General features: G+C 36.9%; 2 protein-coding genes across 11 annotated transcripts in view; one reads left to right on the top strand and one right to left on the bottom strand.

The window, feature by feature from the left end:
- GPM6B (glycoprotein M6B) overlaps window positions 1-10231 on the top strand; it is a 225879-nt gene extending 215648 nt beyond the window's left edge. For 4 of the 6 annotated variants that reach the window (XM_069100614.1, XM_069100616.1, XM_069100617.1 and 1 more), the window contains 3 exons: window positions 3340-3413; window positions 5687-5752; window positions 8268-10231. In XM_069100614.1, the coding sequence (XP_068956715.1) occupies window positions 3340-3413; window positions 5687-5752; window positions 8268-8417 (290 nt within the window). In that variant the 3' untranslated portion in view covers window positions 8418-10231. Of the gene's footprint in view, window positions 1-3339; window positions 3414-5686; window positions 5753-6595; window positions 7850-8267 lie in introns of those variants that run through there. The other 2 variants (XM_069100615.1, XM_069100612.1) reach the window with 1 other exon arrangement.
- Window positions 10232-12473: 2242 nt separating this feature from the next.
- OFD1 (OFD1 centriole and centriolar satellite protein) overlaps window positions 12474-22750 on the bottom strand; it is a 344344-nt gene continuing 334067 nt past the window's right edge. For all 5 annotated transcript variants that reach the window (XM_069100608.1, XM_069100609.1, XM_069100607.1 and 2 more), the window contains 6 exons: window positions 18246-18334; window positions 16624-16743; window positions 14377-14516; window positions 13535-13675; window positions 12925-12995; window positions 12474-12618 (listed from right to left, as the gene is read on the bottom strand). In XM_069100608.1, the coding sequence (XP_068956709.1) occupies window positions 12582-12618; window positions 12925-12995; window positions 13535-13675; window positions 14377-14516; window positions 16624-16743; window positions 18246-18334 (598 nt within the window). In that variant the 3' untranslated portion in view covers window positions 12474-12581. The remainder of the gene's footprint in view (window positions 12619-12924; window positions 12996-13534; window positions 13676-14376; window positions 14517-16623; window positions 16744-18245; window positions 18335-22750) is intronic.

Here is a 22750-nt window from a genome sequence, read left to right as displayed (position 1 = left end):
ATCCTGTCCCTTTTCAAAAGTGGGTGCTTCCAACTTCCCTGCCCCCCAGCCTGCCCTCCCTTCCATCCTTCTCCCTCTCATCCCCTTTCCCCCTACTCTCCTGTAGAGTGAGATACCCTATTTAGTGTGTATTTCATTCCCTCCTCAAGCCAAATTCAGTGGGAATAAGGTTGACCCATTCCCTTTTGCCTTCCTATTCTTCCCCTCTATTGTAACCATTTTCCCTTCTCTCTTCTGTATGAAATAGTTTACCCCAATCTGTCTCTCCCCATCTCCTCTCATTATATTCCTCTCTCACCTCTTAATTTCACCTTATAAGTATCATCCCTTCCTGTTAAATTGGTCCTGTGCCCTCTATCTATGTATACCTGTAAACATATATACATACATTCACATATGTATCCATATGCCCATATACCCTCATATATATATATTTCTAATCCCTTAAACTAGTGAGAAAAGTTTCATCAGTTACAATGATTGTTTTTCCATGTAGGAATGTTAATAGTTCGACTTTGATAAGTTCCTTATGATTTCTTTTCCCTGTTTACCTTCTCATGCTTCTTGTATCTGAATGTCAAATTTTCTAGTCAACTCTGGTTTTTTCAGCAAGAATGCTTGAAAGTCCTCTATTCCACTGAATGACCATATTTTCCCCTGAAACATGATACTCAGTTTTGCTGGGTAGGTGACTCTTGGTTTTAATTCCAGCTCCTTTGACCTCCAGAATATCATATTCCAAGCCCTTTGATCCCTCAGTGTAGAAGCTGCTAAATCCTGTGTTCTGATTGTGTTTCCACAATATTCAAATTGTTTCTTCCTGGCTGCTTGTAATATTCTCTCCTTAATCTGGGAATTCCGGAAGCTGGCTATAATATTCCTAGGAGTTTTCATTTTGGTATCTTTTTCAGGAGGTGATTGGTGGATTCTTTCAACCTATATTTTGCCCCCTGGTTCTAAAACATCAGGGCAGTTTTCTTGGAGAACTTCCTGGAGGATGTTTTCTAGGTTCTTACTTTGATCATGGCTTTCAGGAAGTCCAGTAATTTTTAAATTATTTCTCCTGGATCTATTTTCCAGGTCAGTGGTTTTTCCCATGAGATATTTCATATTTCCTTCTATTCTTTCATTTGTTTGGATCTGTTTAACAGCATCTTGATTTCTCATAAAGTCATTAGCTTCCATTTGCTCTAATCTAATTCTGAAGCAATGATTCTCCTCAGTGAGCTTTTGAGATTCTTTTTCCATCTGGCAAATTCGGCTTTTTAAGGTATTTTTCTCCTCGTTGCCCTTTTGAGCCTCTTTTGGAATTTGAGTTAGTCTATTTTTTTTTTTTAAAGCAATCAGGGTTAAGTAACTTGCTCAAGGTTACACAGCCAGTTATTTCTGGGTGTGTTGCTAAGTAGCGGAGCCCGGATTTGATCCCCAGGTCATCCCGACACTGGGGCCAGTTCTCTTACTCGCTGAGCCACCTGGCCGCCCCAAGTTAGTCTATTTTTTAAGGTGTGATTTTCCTCAGTCAGGCTGCTGACTCTCATTTTGTAGTTTTCTTGCATCGTTCTCATTTCTCTTCCCAATTTTTCCTCCACTTCTCTTATCTGCTTCTTAAGGTCCTCTATGGCCTGTAACCAGCTCTTATTTTCCTTTGAAGCTTTTGGTGCAGGAGTTCTGACTTCACTGTCTTCCTCCTGTTCCATGCTTTGCTCCTTTTTGTCCCCAAAATAGGAGTCTAATGTGGGAATCTTCTGTCTGCTTTGTTTCCTTTGCCTGGTCATCTTGCCCCTCAAAAAGACCCCTGGGCTTTTTGCCACAGTGGGACCCTTGCCACCAGACGGGAGCTTTTGTCCCAAACGCTGGGGTTTTCTCAGCTGCCGGAGGTATTAGATGGGTACCCTCTCTGAGGTCTCCACATGCTCTCGCAAGCTGGACATACACCCCAGGACCTCCACCCTAGACTGCAATCCAGATCCAAGAAGGTTAAAGCAAGAGCGATTACCCCTCAGACTGGTTGCTTGGTCCCCCTACACTCTGCAGGCCAGGAGCTGAAGCTGCCACGTGGCGCTGGCTGTTGCCAGTGGCTTAGCGGCTTCTCACCCCAGGGGCAAAAGCCATGCACTCTCACTTACTGGGTCCCAAAGTCCAGACTACACTGACCTCTCACTTTGTTCTTCACATCTATATGTTGATAAATCTGGAAACGGCCACAACTGTTGGTGATCTGGAGTCCCTCTGGCCTGCAGCTGGTCAGGCCCACTCTGGGGCTAAAACTTCCTGCTCACGGAGGCCTGGGCTCGGCTCCCAGAGTGCTGGGCGATTCCTGCCAGCCTCCTGGGTTTCCTCAGCAGGAGGTTAGCTTCTCTGTCATTTTGTGGGTTCTGCAGCTCCAAAGTTTGTGTAGAGTCCCCTTTTACATGGATTGGGGAAGGTGGAAGCCAGAGCCCAGTGGAGGTCCTGCTTCTACTCCGCCCCCCTCTAAAATGCCTAAAGTGTTTATTTTGAAATAAAATAGAAGTACATTATGACTTTGGCTTTGGGTATGAAGATTTTTAAAAACTTAGCTTCCTATGTTATAGCTATATATAAACTACACAGAACATGTATACAATGGAATTTGTGGTCCAGAAAAGGAACATCATGATGGAGTTTTATTGTAATTTTAAGAAAAAACTTTTTTTTTTTATGAATCCTACTACAGTTCCTAACCTTAGCATTTTACTGCAATGGGTAGTACTATACTCAAAAGCCTATCTGCAAAAAATCAGCCTCACTTAGACAAAATGTACATGTATAATAAAGATTTATTTTGTTTTTTAATTTAATATTTTATTTCCCCCCAATTACATGTAAAACAATTTTTTTCAAATTTTGAGTTTCAAATCCTTTCCCTCTCTTTCTCCCTGTCCCATCCCCATTGAGAAGGCAATCAATTTGACATAGATTATACATTTATAATCATGCAAAACACATTTCCACATAAGTCATGCTGTATCACAAAGATTTTTATAATAGGTTGACAGCATGGGTTTGGAGCCCTCTGAAAGTCAACAAGTTTTGTTCCAATTCGTGTTTAAGGAATCTCTTATTCCTTTTTGTTATCTCCCAGATGACATGCCAAGTGAATGTAGCCCAAGAGGAAGGGTAGGTACAGATGCTATTTTAGGGATATGTCTCATTTATGTGTCAATGGCACAAGACTTGCCCATAAAAAGTGATAGAATGTGTTTATTAGTAATAGTAATATTGTTATTACGACAGATCTGAAGCAGTAAGATTGATTATGAAAACCATAATAATATTTGTTGTTGTAATCTAACATAAGTTTGGGATTCGCTGTTGCAGGTATCATCCCTTGGAATGCTTTGCCAGGCAGGGCATGTGGCTCAACACTAGAAAGCATCTGCAACACAAATGAGGTATAGTGGTTATCAGCTGCTGGGCATGTCGTTTCTGAAACTGGGTTGGGAAACTGAGTTTCCTTAAGTAGAAAGGGTGCAGGACTGATGGGGTTAATTCTGTTAAGAGAGGCCTTCCTATGTATTTGAGGAATGCCTTGTGTACAAGTCTTCAGAAATAACAGAGATTCTTCAATTATCTGGGATGACCTTAACTTTCTTTACAAAGTAATGTTAAAAATAAGAAAATTTTCCTGCACTTGAGGAATTTTATAATCTGAAAAGATTGACAATTACTCATTTATATAGTGCTTTATGGTTTATAAGCCATTGTCCTAACAACAGGACATTTTATATTATTACTATGTAGTTATTATATATTATCTTACATATTTAAAGATGAGGAAACTAAAGCTCATGCAATAGCTTTTTCTTTCTTGGACACCATTTTTCTTTCTCACCCCTGGAGGATCTGAAACGAGCTTTGAGGTGAGGGAGGGTGTACTTTGGTGGACTTCAGAACTAGATTACAGAAGAAAAAACTGGAGTTTGAGATAGGAGCGCTGGCTGTAGCAGTGACAGTGGTCATAGTCGTGCTTACTACATGAGAAGTGGTATCTCTCAGTAAGTCAGGTTTGCAAGATCAATAACTATTTCCATGGTAATATTGGTCATGGTAACATTAATCATGGTGATAATGGTAATCAGATGGAAATGAAAAGCATTTCCAGCTAGTTCCAGCGGACGGAGACCTCCCTCCACACCTACACCAAAGAACTCCTGAAGGTGGCTGGAACAGAGTGCAGCTGGCTGATGGTCACTCCTTTAGTGATCAACACAGGACACCTTCTGCACGATTTTTCTCTGTTCCTTTGAACTATTTTGACAAATTTTTTCATAGAAGAGCAATCATAATTGCTTTTTAAAGATGTATGCTAATTAATTGCACATGATGGGAAGTGCAAGAGAATGCTTGTGATAAGCCTGGTATACAAAGGATTGAATGGTCAGTTCTGAACCTCCATCTAGAATTATAGGTGTTGCTACGAGGTCCTTAAGATCAGGGACTGCCTTACCTTTCTATTTGTATCCCCCATCCTTAGCTTGCTAGTTTGCACACAGTGAATGTTTGTCAAATGTCTCTTTCTTTCATTCATTCATGAATGCATTCAGATATTTGAACTTGTTTCAGGAAGAGACACAGGACAGCATCATAATCCAATCCTATGAATATACGAACCTCCTGATTCATACAAACTTTAAAACTTTAGCTAAATGCTTCTCCTCCTCAAGCATTATTTGAAATACACCAATTGTTACAGTGAGAATACAGCAACATTGTAAGACTGTTTCCAACTTACTGAGAGACCTTGGACCCTTGATTTCTTCAGGCTTCAGCTTCCCTTGGTCAAAGGGCAGGTTGATAAATCTCAAGTTAGAAAAAACCTCACAGTCCCCTTAGTTCAGCCTCATCATTTTACGACTTATTTGGACTAAGACATCTCCAGTCCCTTCCAGCGCTACTCTTCTCTAATTCCATCTTACTAATAGGGGTGCCAAGAAAATGTATATATTAAATTTTTTAAAGCAAGGTTTAAAAAAAAAAACCTTCATGTAGTAATTCCAGAGATGCTTTATTATTTGATCTAGGTGGTCATCTACTCCTAACACCATGGCTTCAAATTGCTTAAATTTTAAATCATCTTTCCTAATGAAGCCTATGGTCTGCTTTGAAACAAATGAATCCCCCTCCCTTTCCCCTCTCCCCTTCAAAAACCAAAAACATTCTGGAGTATTTAATGTTTGAAAAGCATTGCATATGAAAAAAAGCAGTGGACCTAAAGTCACAAGACCCAGAGTTATCGACTAGCTCTCCAACTTTAACTGTAATCTGGGGTAGATTAGTTAAATCGCTTAAACAAATCTGAGTCTCAGTTTTCTTATCTGTGAAATTATGAAATAGTATTTCTCATCTACAACATATCTCCCAACCTACATTCAAGGGTTATTCTGAAGCATTTAATAAACCTTAAAGCATTGTATAAATGCTAGATTTTATTAAAAGAATCCTTAGTAGAAGAGAATACTTTAGTCAAGTGAATAATTACTCTCTATCATACATGTTTAAGGTTTAGAATTCTACTTCCCAGGTTTCTTAAAAGTGGCACACACCTATATCAGGATTTTAACACAAAAGTGGTGGAACTCTAGCATCCCTCTAAGCTCTGTTACAGAATGTGCTTAACTGTGGACTAAGATGCTCATGTCGATGCACTGATGCTGCTCTCTCCTAGTTCTATATGAGCTATCACTTGTTCATCGTAGCCTGTGCTGGAGCTGGTGCCACTGTGATCGCACTGGTGAGTAATGCTCTCCCTGAAGCCCTTTAGTCTTATCTTCTCCCCAATGTATAAAATAACAAACCTTCCTTTTTAGCTTTCATCATCTTGCTGGAAAAAAACCACCACTATTCAGACAGTTAAGTTTCACATCTGTACACTCCTTGTGCTGTATGTAACTTGTTAATCGCCTCGGTATAGACTATGGATGATCCTCAGTTGCATGATGTAGAAAGAGGAGAACCTATCAGCAGAAGATATAGCTAAAACACCCTGGCCTACTGATAATGGCTGACAGATCATGTGGTTGAGCTGTGTCCTGGGTTTTGTAGCTTCAAGAATAAATACATCCTGAGTTTGTGATGGTCCAGGTTTGTCAGGAAGGAAAAGCAGGTAAGATTGGTAGAACAAAGGGGTATCTCAGAGGCTCTTAAGATTTCGTACCAGGCAAAGCCAAAATCATTTCTTCTCTTTGGAATTGACTTGGTTCTGTCCCTAGTTTAAAAGGGCAGTAAAAGGGCTAAAGTTTGGGGAAACTGAAGGGAAAGATTTCACTTCTTGTGCCACTGACCTTGTTTTTTAATCTTCAGTTGGTCTTTCAAATGCAGTCTATTTATTGGCTTCTTAAAGTGGTATCAATTTGTAAGTCAGTACAGCCTAGAATTGAAGAGGTGAGATACACGTGTATATATGAAGTAAATGGGCAAAACCCCAGTCTCTTGGTGAGAAAACCCTTTTTACTCATGGTTTGAAAGGGGAAAGCACGTAGAATATTAACTGAAAATGAACCATTGTGAAGTAGCTGAGGCTTTCGCTCTCAGCCACCTGTGTCTTACTGTCCTGTATTCTGTTCTCTTCCACCAGCTGATCTACATGATGGCTACTACATATAACTATGCGGTTTTGAAGTTTAAGAGTCGGGAAGATTGCTGCACTAAATTCTAAATTGAAATAAGGCCAATACAGAATTTTAGAGCTACATTGTGTGGCTTGAACTACCACTGACACCATAGACTAAAACAGAGTCTAGATTTTGAAGTTTTGTGACCATAATTTGTAAATAGCTTCAGTAAACAATTAGCATAGTCAATTAATAAAGTGACTTATTGTATATGAATTATAGAATGGTAAGATCTGGCTATTACCTGCATTTCTGAGAGGATTCAGTTATTTTACTGACACTGGTAGCATCCTTTAAAAACAGGATTGGGAGTTAACATCTAGCTGCTTTTTTTCTAAAGCAGTTACTTCTAGATCAAATACTGGAACTCTGGAATGCCTGCCTCATTCCTCATTTTTTCCTTGCCTTTCAATCTGATTTCAAACATTTAAACAAACAAACAAAAAAATCCCAACAGAATTGCTAAAAATGAGATGAAAGAGAACTATTAAAATTGGGGCTTTAATATTGTTTTTGTCATGTTTCTTGGGAGGGGTGGGAATCACTCATTTTAGAAAAAGTAATTTTACATTTTTTTTTAAAGCCTTTAAAACATTTTTGCACATTGGAAAGTCACGTAGTTTGACACCAACTAAAAATTCCCAAACACAGCAAGATAGAAATTTATGTAAAAATTTGTCTTTTCTCCATTAAAGGAATTTATTCTTCTATTTTGCGCAACACAATCAGTCTTTTCAAGCCTCCCTCCCTATCTTCAAAATAAATTGATAAATGACACCTTAAATCTTGTGTTTCAGTGCAGTAGTAACTGATTTCTCAGTAGCCAGTTCTTGAAATGCAAATTAAGGTTTTCGTGGGAAGAGAAATTGTGCAAAGACCTGAGCAACTTAAAAATGTTGAAAAGGAAATGAGAAAAAAAGGTCATAAGATGCAGAATTGTGTTACAGGAAACATGAAGGAAAGGAGTTGGGAAGAAATGTGGTTGTTCCATCAGCTGTAATGAGTAATTTTCTTATGGACTCAGACATTGAATGAAATGAGAGTTCTAAAATGAAAAATGTAGCTGTCAATTGTCACCACTAAAATCTGTTAATCCAGAGACTGCATGCTTTGCTTATAGTTTTTAGTTTGGGTTTTTACATTCACTATTTAAATTCTCTCATGTTAAAACTGTAGCTTTTTTCATTATTTACACAAAATAAACAGTGTTTACAGTTGTGGGGAGGGAAGATTTGTTCTTACCTACCTTGTAAGAAATGTCAGTGTACACCTATTTTGAAGTCCCAACGCCGACTTCATGCATTCCCAGATTTGTGCATCAGACTTAAGCACTCCCCAAGTGGCAAAAAGTGCTTTGCTGTTTTTCACTTACACTTTTTCTCATAACCTTGGCCATTTAAGTTGCTCCTTGTTTACTAACTAACTTCTCTTCAGCCCATTAATATTAAACAAAATAGGAAGGCATGCTTGACATTCAGGAAGCCATTCCTGCTGACCCTGATTCCTCAGTAGCAGAACGTGCATCGCTCTAGCATAGCCTCCCGCTCGCATTAAAGACCGCCTGTTAATCTGACTAGCCGCTTGCTCTGCCTTTTGACACGCTCACTAGCCATCCTGCTCACCCTTCTCTTGCAGATCCACTTCCTCATGATACTGTCTTCTAACTGGGCTTACTTAAAGGATGCGAGCAAAATGCAGGCCTACCAGGATGTCAAAGCAAAAGAAGAACAGGAACTCCAGGACATCCAGTCTCGCTCAAAAGAACAGCTCAATTCTTACACATAAATGTTGGCCAGAGTAATTCAGCAGAAGAATTTATAAGCTCTGACAAATCATCACATGGCTGCTCTGCAGTACAGATGTGCACCCACCAAACAAACTCATATAGGAGTACAAAAACTTCACTGTCGAGCTCCTGGGACTTGTTTCTAGGAAAACCTTCCACTGGGTAAATCTTTCTTCCTTTAGAACAGATACTGGAGGTTTCACATCAGCCATTTTAAAAGGCAACACTTTTGACACAATGATTGTTAACCCTTTCGAGATTAATGGGATTCCCACATTTCACTTTGCCTCTGTTGCTGTGGTCACTGTAACGATGGGAATCAGTTCTGCTTTTCAGCAGGAGCTCTCACCTTTCCAGCAACAGGAAGTTCATCTAGACACATAGAAATGCCCACAGTTACCTACCCACCGAGTTCCATTTCTGACAGTTGACATTATTTAAATTTTGACTCTTATACATTTTTCATAAGGTGACTAAATTTAATTTTCCTCTCCTAGTGAGCTGGCTTTCTGATTTGTCCTCATATAGGACACAGTAATTCCCTGAGCCAGTCAGAAGGAAACTATTCAGAAATGCCTCAATGAGCCAACATAATTCTGCCATACTTACTGCTGGAACAACCTAGATTCTAATTCTTGGGCAAGCCCTGTAGAATTTGTTTTATACATCATTCAGTTTTAATAAAACAGTGCGACCCAGTAATGGTTTTTTTTTTTTCCTTCATAAATGCCAGCTTTGCCTTAATGTAAATTTCTTCTAAATTTCTAAGAATTTATATAAGAGATGACCATGACTTCTTCATGGTACCTCATTTCAAAAATTTCCTTTCTTAATTAAGAAGTGTTACCTTATTAAAATGACCACCATCAAAAACCATTCATAGATGGTCTAGATAGTGAGTTTGAAGTTTCATACCAGCTATCTAAAATCAAATTGTAGGTAGACCATAGACCTCCTAACTTTTCTAGAACTTGATACCTGAATCAGAATTTATATTTATTTTGCTTTCTTTAAATCTTAGTTATGACCCCAAAGTAATGAAGTTCGATGTTCAGCAAGAAAGCTGCTAGAGTTTAAGCCATTTAACAGAAACTTGCCTTCAAAATCATTGTTTCAGAAGCATTAAGTGATTATTGGGTATTAGTGATGGTAAATTTTGTGTTGTTCTTTAAGAAATGATAAATATAGCTGTTGGGTATATCAGTGCTTTTTAAAAGAAGCTACATAATATAAAGTTAACCACTGTATATTCATGTTTAAAGTAACTTGTGCTTTGACTGTTTCCTGGATATTAAAACACATACCTATGTGAAAATGTATAAAAATGAAAGGAAGCATACATTTACTTAGAATCTATTAAAACTGATCTTTTATCAGGTACTACATTTCATCTGAATCATTAAATTTAATTAAATACCTAAAATGCTTAGTTTAACCCTTTTTACATTGGGGGAAGCTCTCTTCTATGTAGAGGAAGTGACAGAATAATTTAAGTGTTTGTTTTCCTGTTGCATGAAGGAGACTTAAATATTTTTCATAGCAGTGCTGGTGCTGTCATATAGTCCAGTGTTCTCATAGAAGAGTAATGGAGACAGTGTCTTAAAGCCTAATTCTTTTTCTAAGTCTAGGTAGTTATTACCGGGAGTTTCTCAAAGTTTTGTTTTAAGTAGTCTAATATTTTTTATGTAAAGATCATTAAATTTTGCTATGTATAAATTTTTGTAACCTAACAGTGAATCAATATTTTCTATCAGTGCCAAGGGCTTCCTGTAGTTATATTCAAGTGTTACAATAAATATTTGTAGATAATAGAGCCAACATGTGTATGCTTATTTTAAGATTTTATCTAGGCAAAAATAGTTGTGGCTGTACTGATAGTAATAAAATAAAATTATAGCTTCCTTCATTTGGTGTTTTAGCATACATAAACCTTTTTTGACTTTGTCTTTGGAATGACTGTCATGATAAATAATATCATAACCAAATGTATTGTAATTTCATAGTAATTAACAAAATGTTTGTTGGAGCATTGCATGTTTTGGTAAAAATCTTATTTAATGCAAGAATAATTGAAGAGAGCTCTGTAACTCATTGGATTGTATTTTGCAAAAACTGCATTTGCTTGCTATATGATATTGGTATCTCATAGTTCCATGGAACTATAAGATTTTCAAATGAAATTTCACTGGAAATTACTTACGTTTATCAACAGTGTTAGAGGACATACGCCTATGAGACCAACAGGGCCTAGACTTTTATGACAAGACTTGCTACTGACGTGGTGAAAGGACCTCAGGAAGGAACAGTTTGCCTTTGAAACTGTCTTAAGTAAAGGTGCTTCAAAGTTATGCATATTTATAATATCGTTATAATGCGTTTAATACATTCATCTATTATATTTAACTTTTGGAAATCCTAGGAACATCAAGTCCATAAATAGGGTAAAAAAGAAATGTTATCATTGGGTTGCTTTTTTAAAATCAAGGGCTGATGTGTAACAGCAATGAATATAGTAATGTCAGCTCGGCAAGGTTTTATTTATACTTAACTGTGATTGTGATCTCCTGTCAGTAATTGTATATCTAAACATTTTCAGTATAGTCACAAGTCAGGATTTTACATAACGATACTTGTAATCTAGGCTTAAGGGCCAAATTGACAGATTCTTATTTGTATATCTATTGTGAAGCATGATCAAATAATACATTAACTGCTGTTCTCCTTGCAACCCTAACGATGACATCTTATGATCAGCTCTGACACAAACCATCCTACACTTGGATGTATTACAAGCACCCTAATTATGTTTTATACCTTCCTAAGTCCTTTCATAAAATTAAGTTAAATCTCTTGAAACTGAATATAATTTATTTTAAAATTTTAAGCATTTATAGCTTGGGAAACTTGAATTAATAGCAACTAGTAGCAAGCAAAGTACTATTCTCCCAAGGTTGCAAATGGTATAAATGAGTAGACCTGAAAGTGAAATAAGACATTAAAAGGATTTCAGTCATTCTCTAGGCATTCCAAAGAAATTATCTTCATCTAGATCAGTGACAAATAGAGAATTGCTTCTGAAAACCTTTTACTATAGCATGCTCTTTCACATATTTTAATTCTTCAATACAGGCTTATGTTTACATGCATCAATATTTTCCTAATGATTGCAGATTTCTACATATCCTAGTAGATGGTTAATTCTTTATGAAATATCACATATTATAAATTTACAGTAGGGTGTTTTTTTTAAAGACCACTTTAAAAAAACTGACGGTGATTTCTCTTTATTAGGAGGAAGGCAATATGGCATAGTGGATAGCCAGAATCGGAGTCACAATGACCTGGGTGTCCATTGACACAGTATGTGTGACTCTGAGCAAATCATTTAACTTTACTCAGAAAGGCACTCGAGTTGTAGAACAGTTCATCTGTCCTGTTCCCTCACTGCAATTTCCCTAGGCCAATGAAATCACAGCTCTGAACACCCAACAAACAAAACAACCTTCTCATTAAGTTCTGAGCAAAATGAAACACAATGTAATTTTTCTATATTGTATACTTATAATGGAAAATTGATTTTTCTATCATCTGACATTCTCTGGAAGAATTAACTTCTTTTAACCTAACGATTATATACAAACAATAAAAACAGTTCCAGGTTGCATAAGTTCCCTGAAAAGGTATGTAGCTATAAAAAGTTGGGAAACATGCTTTTTTAAAAAGAAAAGAAAGTAATTTGTTTGGCTAAGGGTATGGGTTTTGAAAGCTCAACTTGATTAGCACGAAAAGTTAACATGTTATTGAGTTGTTCACTGAAGACGGGAGATAATTTAATCTGTGTGCTTAAGTCTTGTAGCTAATATTAGTCCTCCATATAAATGGAAGGTTACTTTAAGAAAAATGGAAACATTATGATCCAAAATGCCTTGATAACTTTACCAAACCAGGTATTATTTTAAAGGGAAGAGAAATACTAAATAGCAATAGCACCTTGTGTAAATGATTCTCACTAAGTTCTTGAAGACAATCCCCATTAAGAAATCTGTAACCTCATCTAGATTTTCTATGTAAAATCTTTATTAAATATTCTGACTTACAACAGTGAAAACCTGGGCCTAAACTTGCTACATCACAGTGTTGAGTATGAGCCTGTGAAGCATACCTCACCAAAAGTCGTCTGGCTCTTCAGAAGCTGACAAACTAAAGAGGGAAAAGAGGTGAAAGGATAATTAGACAAATTAGCTTTTAGAAAGTATCTAGAGATTCAAGGGTCAGGTTTGGGGATTTCTGAGGGAGAGACATAATTTCTTTCATGATCCATAGCACTTCCCTAAACTTTACAATTCATTATCTAGACTATGTTCACTCAGGCTTATACGGCATCAAAACAACTGGTCAATTTGGTGAAATCACAAAGAGCTCAAACATGACCTAACAGCCAAGATAAGCCTCTCATACACCTTAAACTTAGCAACACTAGTGTTAATTTTGCTTGGAATATCATACCTGTCAGCTTTATCATTAGACAACAGGGTTTCTTCTACTGATGCTTCTTCCATAACCTCCTTTTTTGAGCTCTGAAAAGGAGAGAAAATAATAAATGTAAAATATTTTCTATATTTGGCATGTTATGTAAATTTTGTAAAAAAAAAATAGTTGATAAATTAGTCTTTTTAATAGCATAGCACAATAATTACCTATAGTTTGTATTCTCAAGTACTAAGTTACTACAACAATTCTACTGTATTCAGTTACTTGTCTAAAGTGTATTTAAAAATTCCTTAGTTTGCCCCCAAATATAAGGGTTGTATAGAGGCAGGCAGGGACTATGCTTTTCCCTCTTTAAAATAAAAAAAAAAACAACTAATTTCTATTAAATTGTGTTGTTTGATTGTCATGACATATAACTAAAACAAATGCCACAGAAATTTCTAGAAAAATTTTAACTGAAATAACCATGCCTAATCTCTGTTATGAGATGATAAAATGGTGCCCCTATAAATGTGGTTTTTATTAAAGGGGCTATGATTGACTGTTTGTGGTATTACAGAATCACACATTATACTAATTTATTTTACCATATGCCCTCTTCCTGTACTTTAGAAATTCTTCTCACCTTATTTACCGATTCCTGTTCTTTATTCTGTTGGATGATCTTCATGTATTTTTCTAGAGGGTTGACGATGTCTTTGTCGATGGTTTCTAACTCTTCAATATCTTTTTCTACTTCACTTTTCAATGATTCTTCAAGTAATCTCTAGAAAATAAATTTGGTGAGAATGTCTTTTCATAATTAGCACTGCCTAAGCATCTCTGACGTTCAAGGCAAAACAATCTCTTCAGGAGCTTACATTCTAACATGGTAACATGTATGTACATATACAAAACCACATGTGAACAGATACACAGTAAGTTGGAAGGGAAAGGTATAGGACTTGAAAGATGCCAACAGAGACCTCAGAATGGAATCTTCCAAGAAGAAGGGCTGGCTCATGAGGAGGGAGGGGGACAGTCTCTACAATGGCACAGAGACAGAAGCTAGGAATACCAGGTGTGAGTCATAACAAAAAGGCCCATTTAATTAGACTGGAGGTAGTCTGGGTCTAGTCAGTGAGGAGCATCTGCCAAACACACAAGTTTACATTCGAACCCAGAAGCGGATAATGGAGTTTACTGAGTCAGAGGGGCACATGGTCAGACCTCAACGTTTAGAGTATTACATGATGGCTGGGTGGAATATAGAGTAGGAAGAAACAGAAATGGAGATGAAATTACAGGCCATTAAGGCCCTAAAGTGATAACTGTGCGAGTATGGAACATATATATAAGATGTGGAGTGAAAAATGATAAAAGCTGGCAACGGAGTATCTCAGATGAACGAGAAGGAAGAAGAGAACAATGACTGCCAAGGATAAGGTTGTAAAAGACATTTGCCAAATACAAGATGGTACTTATCACCATTTCTTCATCGAGTTTTTGTAGTTCTCTTTGTTCCCTTTCAAAAATTTCCAATCTTTCTCTCTGCCGCTTTTCCTCTCTCTCTCTCCGTTTCTCTTCCCATTTTTCCTCTTCCTTCTGTTCTTCTACATCTAGCATTACTAAAAAAGAAAAATCAATCTCTCTCTCTCTCTCACACACACACACTCACATATTCTGAGGTAGAAGGGACTTTTAGACTAGAGACTATCAAGCCAAGTCTTGCCTTACATGTGAAGTAAGGGACTTGGAGAGGTTAAGTCACTTACCCCAGGTTTAGCGACCTGAAATAGCTACCAGCTCATGCTAATGCCCTACAATCTTTTGCCCCATTACTATAAAGCAATCAAAATCATGTAATAGCCAATTCTTCTAATATTCCTTCCATGTGATTAGTTAGAGCTACTAATAGTCACATGTGCCAAAAAGGTCAGTGGCCACACTAAGGGGCGGAAGTAGGGGATAAGGACAAGTCATCTGTCCCACCTTCCAAAGGAGAGAAGAGATGATTTGTCCATTTCCTCAAGAGAAAAAAATGCAAACATTCCTATTCATCATCGACATGAAGCCGAGTGCCAGTGCATGGGGAAGTGAGCAGTTTCACTGGTAGCATTCTTATCCCCTTCCTCTGAATTAATACTCCTTTGGGGTCGTCCACTGCAAAGGAGTTAGGTATGAAACTCAAGGGCTGGTGCTACTTTGAACCAAAGAAAATAACCACATCTACAGGGCATGCATAACTCAAGGTATGTAATTTTTGATTGTTTGCCCTGCATCATCACAAACGTCATTCCTGAGCTCCAATCCTGCATCACCGATTTCCTACTGGAAATCTTTAACTGGGAGCTAGGCACAGACATCTCCTATTAAATGCATATTAACAACTCTCATTACTCTCCTCTTCCTCCTCCAAATGTCCCACCCTTCTAGTTGGCCAGTTTCATAGCTTCAGATTCTTCACACTTTCCTTCACCACCACCCGTCCTTGCGTGTCTAATTAGTTACCATATCCTGTCAATTATGCCTTGACAAAATCTCTTGAATCTGGCCTTTTTACTTGCTACAAGCCAACTTTAGGGTCTCGTTACCTCTCATCTTGGCTATTACCCTAGTTTCGCCACAGGTCTCCTTCTAGTCATTAACCCTTATAGTCCATCTTCCACACAACTGACTGCCAAAGTAATTTTCCTAAAACCCAGATCTGCCATTCACTCTCCCCTGCTTAAGAATCTTCAGTGGCTCACTCCTCTCTTACCTCTAGTGTAAAATACCAGCTCATTAGTTTGACTTCGAAAGCCTTCAGAGTCTGACAAGTTACCTTTCTAGCCTTAGTTCACATGATAACCCCCTCATACATCTGTCTGTTTGCCAAACATCACATTCCATCTCCCATGTCAGTGCCTCCCTTCAATCCCTGCCTGAAATGTACTCTGCCCTTCTCAACTCTGCCTCTTAGAAATCTTAGTCTCTCTTAAGGCTTTAATTCAGGTACTACCTTCTATGGGAAGCCCTTCCTGACCTTCCGGTTATCAGTGTCTTCTCAGTCCTCTCAAACTACCTTCTATATAAAAAACTATTCTCTCCTGCCCCCTCCCCAGGCAGGACTGTTAGGGTATCCCCAGCAGCTAAACACTGCTTTGCACATAGCAGGAGCCTGAAAAAATACTTACTGAAATTATTTTATGTAATTCTCAGCTGTCCTTACTACAAAAAAGTATAACTCCTCCATGGGAAGCAGAACTCATAATCTGTACATATGTAAACACTTTCTCCTTTAATAACTGTTTTCATTCATACATACTGTCATTTAAATCAAGAGACTAAATGAGGCTGTCTGTATATTTAGAAGATTGAGATAGTAGGTAATGAGAAAGTGTTTAATTAAAGATAGCCTATTTGGGAGCTTAAGTATTGTTAGAAAGGGGGGGGAAAGGGTAGCAGCACTGATCCAATTCACTTCTACGGAGGGCAAGAGGTAGATGAGGAACCTCAAGGGCCAATGCAGAAATGGACAAAGCTCTGCATCCTGCTCAAGATTTCAGATTATGAAGGCCTCAGTTATCTAAATTTTAAAAGTCTGTCCTTAAGTTTTCTTAAACTTTGTTATTTGATATACTAAATTTGTTCAATCCAAATATTTTCTCAGTAACTATCTCAAAAGTCAAATCACTTATTCAAGAAGCTTTTTATTTCAACAATTCAATATTCTATTAATTAAGAAAAACTTACTTGGATCCTGATGCAAAGTAGTTATTGCTGGCATAGTGTCTATGACATTGTTAGTGGGAACCATATCTCCCGCTGGATATAACACATCTATTTCAAGTTGCTTTGGAATGTTCCCACCATCTAAAAGAGGTTTGGACAATGCTTCCATTATTCCCTAATTATAACAGAAGGGCAAAAGAATAGTTGCAGTGTGGGAATAGCTGGTCTTAAAATACTTTAATTTCAGGGAACTGAATAATTAAGCAGGTCCTGACCAAAGATTTGATAGAAAATGTTAGGACTATATTCTTACTTATAAACAGGATTTGACAGGTTTCAAAAAAACTTGAGTATAGGTTCGTAAAAGTTTGGGGTTAAATGCTTGAAAGAATATCACCTATTTTGCAAATATTTAAGAAATAAAACTTAAGATATTAACTAAGAAAATAATTTCTACATGGAAAAAAATTCCTAACTTTCCAGGCTGCTGACAAAAACATGACTCAAAATGTTTTTAAAAAGAACCATACTTCAAAATTATATTCTCTCTAGACCAGCAGTTTTTAAGATTCTTGTAAAGAAATAGTATGAATGCTCATCATTAACCCCTCATTTAACTAATTTTTGATACTTTATACCTCTCAATCAAAATTCTTTCAGTTTATAACCACTAAATCATAAAATTCAAATTTATTTGATATATCAGATTTTGGATCTGAAAGAAACATTACAGATCAAAATGAAGGTGCAAGATGTTTAGAGACCCAATTAATAGTTAAGCCAGGGATAAAACCTTGCTCTCTGGATTCTAAGGCCAGTGCTATTCCCACTAAAGCTAGCTTTCATTCAAATCTAGAGAAAATGAAGCTCTACATAATCAAAAGAAAAATATTAAATTTTCTAGTTTATAAAAGGAAACCCCCCCCAATACATTTGCTTTTGATCCAATTGTTACTCAAGTAAATTTTACTTTTATTCAGACATTGAATCCTTTCAATGATTTCTTAGACAGTGACTGACTCTAGGGAGAAAACTAAATAACTAGTTACTTTTTCATGAATATATCTTTTGGACTTTGGGCCCCATAAATGTATAGAAAATGTTTCCCAACCTCTCTTTAATTTGAGTACCTTCCCTCTTATTTCCTATTTCTCCTGTAGATGGCTTGTCTGTACATATATATTTGCTTACTGTCTTTCCCCGTTAGATTATCAGCTCCGTGATGGCAGGGACTGTTTTTTTGCTTCTTTTATATCCGCAGCACTTTAGCACAGTGCTTGACACATAGCAGTTTAATAAACCTTAATGAAGGTTTATTGATTGGCTAACAATGTTAGAGATGAAGGGAAGAGAAGGATCATCTAGTTCCCCTTGTTTTACAGATAAGAAAACGAACAGGCCCAAAGACACATGAGCTAATTAGGGGCATAGAACCCCAAACCCTTAAGTGAGAAATCTCTTGCCCTTTAAATAAAAAAATCTGAAAAGTCCAAAAGTCATGACACATATATGAATATATGAAAGTATACACGCATATATTGCATAGTAAGCATTTCCTGACTTGTATTTACTTACAATGGGTATATTTCACTAAAATTATCTATATATCAAAATTACTAAAGCTTGTAAGCATTAGAACTTACATTCTGAAGATTCAATTTGAACATCTTCAATGATTGATTTCTCTGCATTTGAAAATTCACTTATATCTTGATCAGTGTGCTTAGAATTACTAGAAGAAAGAAGAAGATTCATTAATGCAAAAGTCAAAAGTACAGCTGCATAAAGATACTTTCTGCCTTACTAATTTACCTCTGGACTATACTCACTGTCATCTCTGCAATTTCTAAAGAATTTTTTCAGATACCTTTAAAAAAACTTATCTCAGGACTAATGTGACACATCCCATAAAGATGAAAGACAATACTTGAGAGCTCATAAAGCTCATTCAGCACTACCTGTACGCTATCCTTAGTTTTTAAAAATATATAAAATAATTTACTTTTAAGGAGAAGAAATATAGCTACAGAATCACATCCATATGTTTAAAGAAAAAAAATTTTAATTCAACTTTTCAATAGTCACACATTCCTTGTAACATATAACCATTTCAGAACTACAGATTAATGGTAAAAAAAAATCATAAGATTTGAACTACAGCGGTATTAATGTTGTAACAGCTTTTGTTTCAAAATAAACTGAACTCTTGAAAAAAAAAAATCTGTCTTGTTTTCATCTATAATTAAGAGAGCCAAAGTTCCAAAGTGCAAATATCTAGAAATGCCTTTCCTTAGGCAATCTTTTGTGAGGCCATTCAATAAATATTAAAGGGAAACACAAAATTCAAACTATGGATTGTATTAAGTACAAATAAACCATGAAATAAGTGAGAATTATACATTACAGGTATCAGAACAACAAAAGCAAGAAATTCCACTTTTTATGCCTACAGTACAAGTTTTTCAGAGGAAACATGCTTAAATCTACTAATACTTGAGAAAATTAAAAATTATAAAGAAACATATCCAATTTCAATACCGTTGTGTCTCAGGGAATAGAGAGGAAGAGAGTCGGGGCATGGCCAGGCGGTGAACCAGTCACAACACGCAGAATGTTTATGGCCTGGCCACCTCCTAAAGGGACAGTTAGTTAGTGGTGCCCCCAAAAATTAAAATAATAGCAACAAAAAGATCACTTAACAATAACAATAATGAAAAATGCCTGAAATATTGTGAGAATTTCCAAAATATGATACAGAGATACGATACCATGTGAGTATATACCATTGGAAAAAAAACGACTCCAACAGCCTTGCCTGATGCAGGGTTGCCACATACCTTCAATTTGTAAAAAACAGCACCTACGAAGCACAGTAAACCAGGTATTTCCTGTATCCTGACTCTGCCTCAGTTTTGGTACCTCTCACCTGCTCCAACAGGCTTTTTACCTAGTCTGTCGCCGGTATTTTCCCTACTCCAGTACAGAATGCAAAATGCCAAAGGGATTTTCCTTTAGCACCCATCTGACCACATTACTCCATAATCTCCATAGCCCCATACTGCCTTGTCTATAGAATAAAATACATAAACCTATTTGGTTTTAAAAGCCCTTCAGAGTAACATGCGCAATTTCCCCAATTGATACATGGTCAAAGGATCTGAACTGGCAGTTTTCAGATGACATCTTTAAAGAAACAAATAATAAAAAGTTCCTAGTTTTATTCACCAATTAAATGTGTTTTTTTAAAAATTGATTTTAAAAACCAGTTTTAAAACTTTGTTATATACTTGGTCAATCTCATCTTTGATTTTAGAATTTCTAACGTGGAGTATTTTCTGGTTCATTTAGCTGAATGACTAATACACTGAACTGTTTTTTCTTCTTCTGATGAGTGTTTCGGGACAGAAATCTTCCACAAAAGAATTAAATCCTCGCTATTGATGTTTAAATAATTTTTCAAAAGTCCTTTTCTGATTATAATTGGTTAGTAAAGGACAGCTTAATATTTCTGCTTTTTTACATTTGTTTATGAGGTACAGGACCAATTTTTATAAAGGTGCCATGTACAACTGAGTTACATATAATAAGCTCTTTTCTATTCTGATTCAGTAATTACCAGAGATCTATCATAATCTTTTCTTAAATTCTTCTCTGCTTCTTAACTTCCTTCTTGCTTATTGTTCTGCTAGATTTATGTCTGAAAGGGACACACTGAGGTCCCCAACTAATAAAAACCATTAAAAACAGATAAATCATTATAATACAATTTTTAAAAAGAGATAAAAACCAAACAGCCAATATCCTAAGTTGCAAAGGAAAATTCATAAAAAATGAAAAGTAAATTATTAGAAACTACTTTGCCCAACAATATTCCAAGAAAACTGATAAATGAAATGGATGAATATTGTTAGAAATATAAAATACCCAGATGAACAGAATATAAAATTAAAGTAGCTCAATTTCAGAAAAAGAGACTAAAGTCATATATGAACCCAATAAAAAAAGCCCCTGGACCAGACAGATTTACAAGTGAATTCTATCAAGTATCCAAAGAATAATTAATTCCAATAATATGTTATTTTCAACAGAGGTAAATAAGGATACTTGTCAAATTCCTTCTATGACACAATTATGGTCTTGATACCTAAACCAGAAATAGTCAAAGCAGGTAATGAGAAGGATAAACCAATATCCCTAATGAACACTGACTTTTTTGTAAAAAATACCTAATAAAATATTAGTAAAGAACTGAAACTAATAAGCAAAGAAGCCACAGCAATATATTAAAGAGATTATATGCTATGACCTGGTTGGATTTATATTAAAAAAAAGAAAGAAAAAGGAAGGATTGGCACAAAGTCTTCCACAAATTAGGGTTAAGTAAACCACCACATCCTATTATATACCACAGTAAGCTCCAAATGCATACAGAACTTAGATATAAAAGGTAACAGCATAACAAATTAGAGGAGCAGGAAAGGAAGTATCTTTCACAATTAGTGAAGACTTCATTACCAAATGAGGGGTAAGAGGAACACAGAAGACAAAATAAGACAAACTTTGATTACACAAAAATATTTGTACAAATCAAACCAATGCACTTAAATTTGGAAGGGAAAGAGTTAACTGGGAAAAAGCTTTGCAGCAAGTTTTTCTGATAAAGTTCTAATATCCAAGACATATAAGGAATGGCTTAAAAGATACAGAGCAAGAATTATTTCCTCTCTGACAGATAGTCAAAGGATATAAAAAAACAGATTAAAAATAGTTCCATTTTATACCCATAAGACCTACAAAGATAACAAAACAGAAAAATAACAATTGCTAGAGGGGCTGTAGGAAGGTAGGCATACTAATGCATTACTGGTGGAGCTGTGAAATGGTACAGCATTTCTGGAACACAGTTTCCAAGTATACTCAAAAAAATCATTAAAATATGCAACACCTTACACAAAAATACCAATACTAACCCTATGCCTCAGTGATCAAATAGAGAAAAAAGACTCATATACAAAAAATATTTATAACAGCTCTGTAGCTTCTGGAAAAGAATGGAAACTACAGAGGTGTCCATCAATTGGGTAATAGTTGAATAAATTACTGAATATGAATATGATGAAATATTATTGTACCACAAGAAATGGTTAAAGGGGGGCAGAGTAGAAGCAGGACCTCTGCCGGCTCTGGCTTCCACCTTCCCCAATTCATATAAAAAGGGACTCTGAACAAACGTTGGAGCTACAGAACCCACAAAATGACACAGAGAAGCTAACCTCTGGCTGAGGACAGCCCAGCAGGACGGCAGGAAGTGGCCAGCGCACTGCTCTGGGAACCGAACCCAGGGCTGTGAGAACCAGAGGTTTTAGCCCCAGGGCAGGTCTGACCAGCCACAGCTGGAGGGACTCCAGATCAGTAGCAGCGGTGGCTGTCTCCAGAATTATCAACACATAGATGCGAAAGACAAAGTGAGAGGTCAGGGCAGTGTGGACTTTGGGACCCAGTAAGTGGGAGTACCTCGGCTTTTGCCCCCTGGGCAAGAAGCCACTGCCATGGCTGTGCAGCCACCCCCACGTGGCAGCTTCAGCTCCTGGCCTGCAGAGTATAGGGGGACCAAGCACCAATCTGAGCGGTAATCACTCTTGCTTTAACCTGCTTGGATCTGGATTGCAGTCTAGGGTGGAGGTCCTGAGGTGTGTGTCCAGCTTGCCAGAGTGTGTGGAGGCCTCAGAGAGGGCACCCATCTAATACCTCCGGAAGCTGAGAAAACCCCAGTGTTTGGGACGAAAGCTCCCCTGTCTGGTGGCAGAGTCCTACTGTGGCGAAAAGCCCAGGGGTCAAGTGACTGAGGGGTGACATGACCAGGCAAAGGAAAACAAAGCAAACAGAAGATTCCAACATTAGACTCCTATTTTGGGGACAAAAAGGAGGAAGACAGTGAAGTCATAACTCCTGCACTGAAAGCTTCAAAGGAAAATACAAGCTGGTTACAGGCTATAGAGGACCTTAAGAAGCAGATAAGAGAAGTGGAGGAAAAATTGGGAAGAGAAATGAGAACGATGCAAGAAAATTAAAAATGAGAGTCAGCAGCCTGACTGAGGAAAATAACACCTTAAAAAACAGACTAACTCAAATTCCAAAAGAGGCTCAA

This window comes from Petaurus breviceps, unplaced genomic scaffold (genome assembly GCF_028583685.1).
Source record: "Petaurus breviceps papuanus isolate PSGF00001 unplaced genomic scaffold, PetGlider_PUasm1.0 419, whole genome shotgun sequence".
Classification (NCBI taxonomy): Eukaryota; Metazoa; Chordata; class Mammalia; order Diprotodontia; family Petauridae; genus Petaurus; species Petaurus breviceps.
This window is presented reverse-complemented; position numbering and strand designations above follow the sequence as displayed.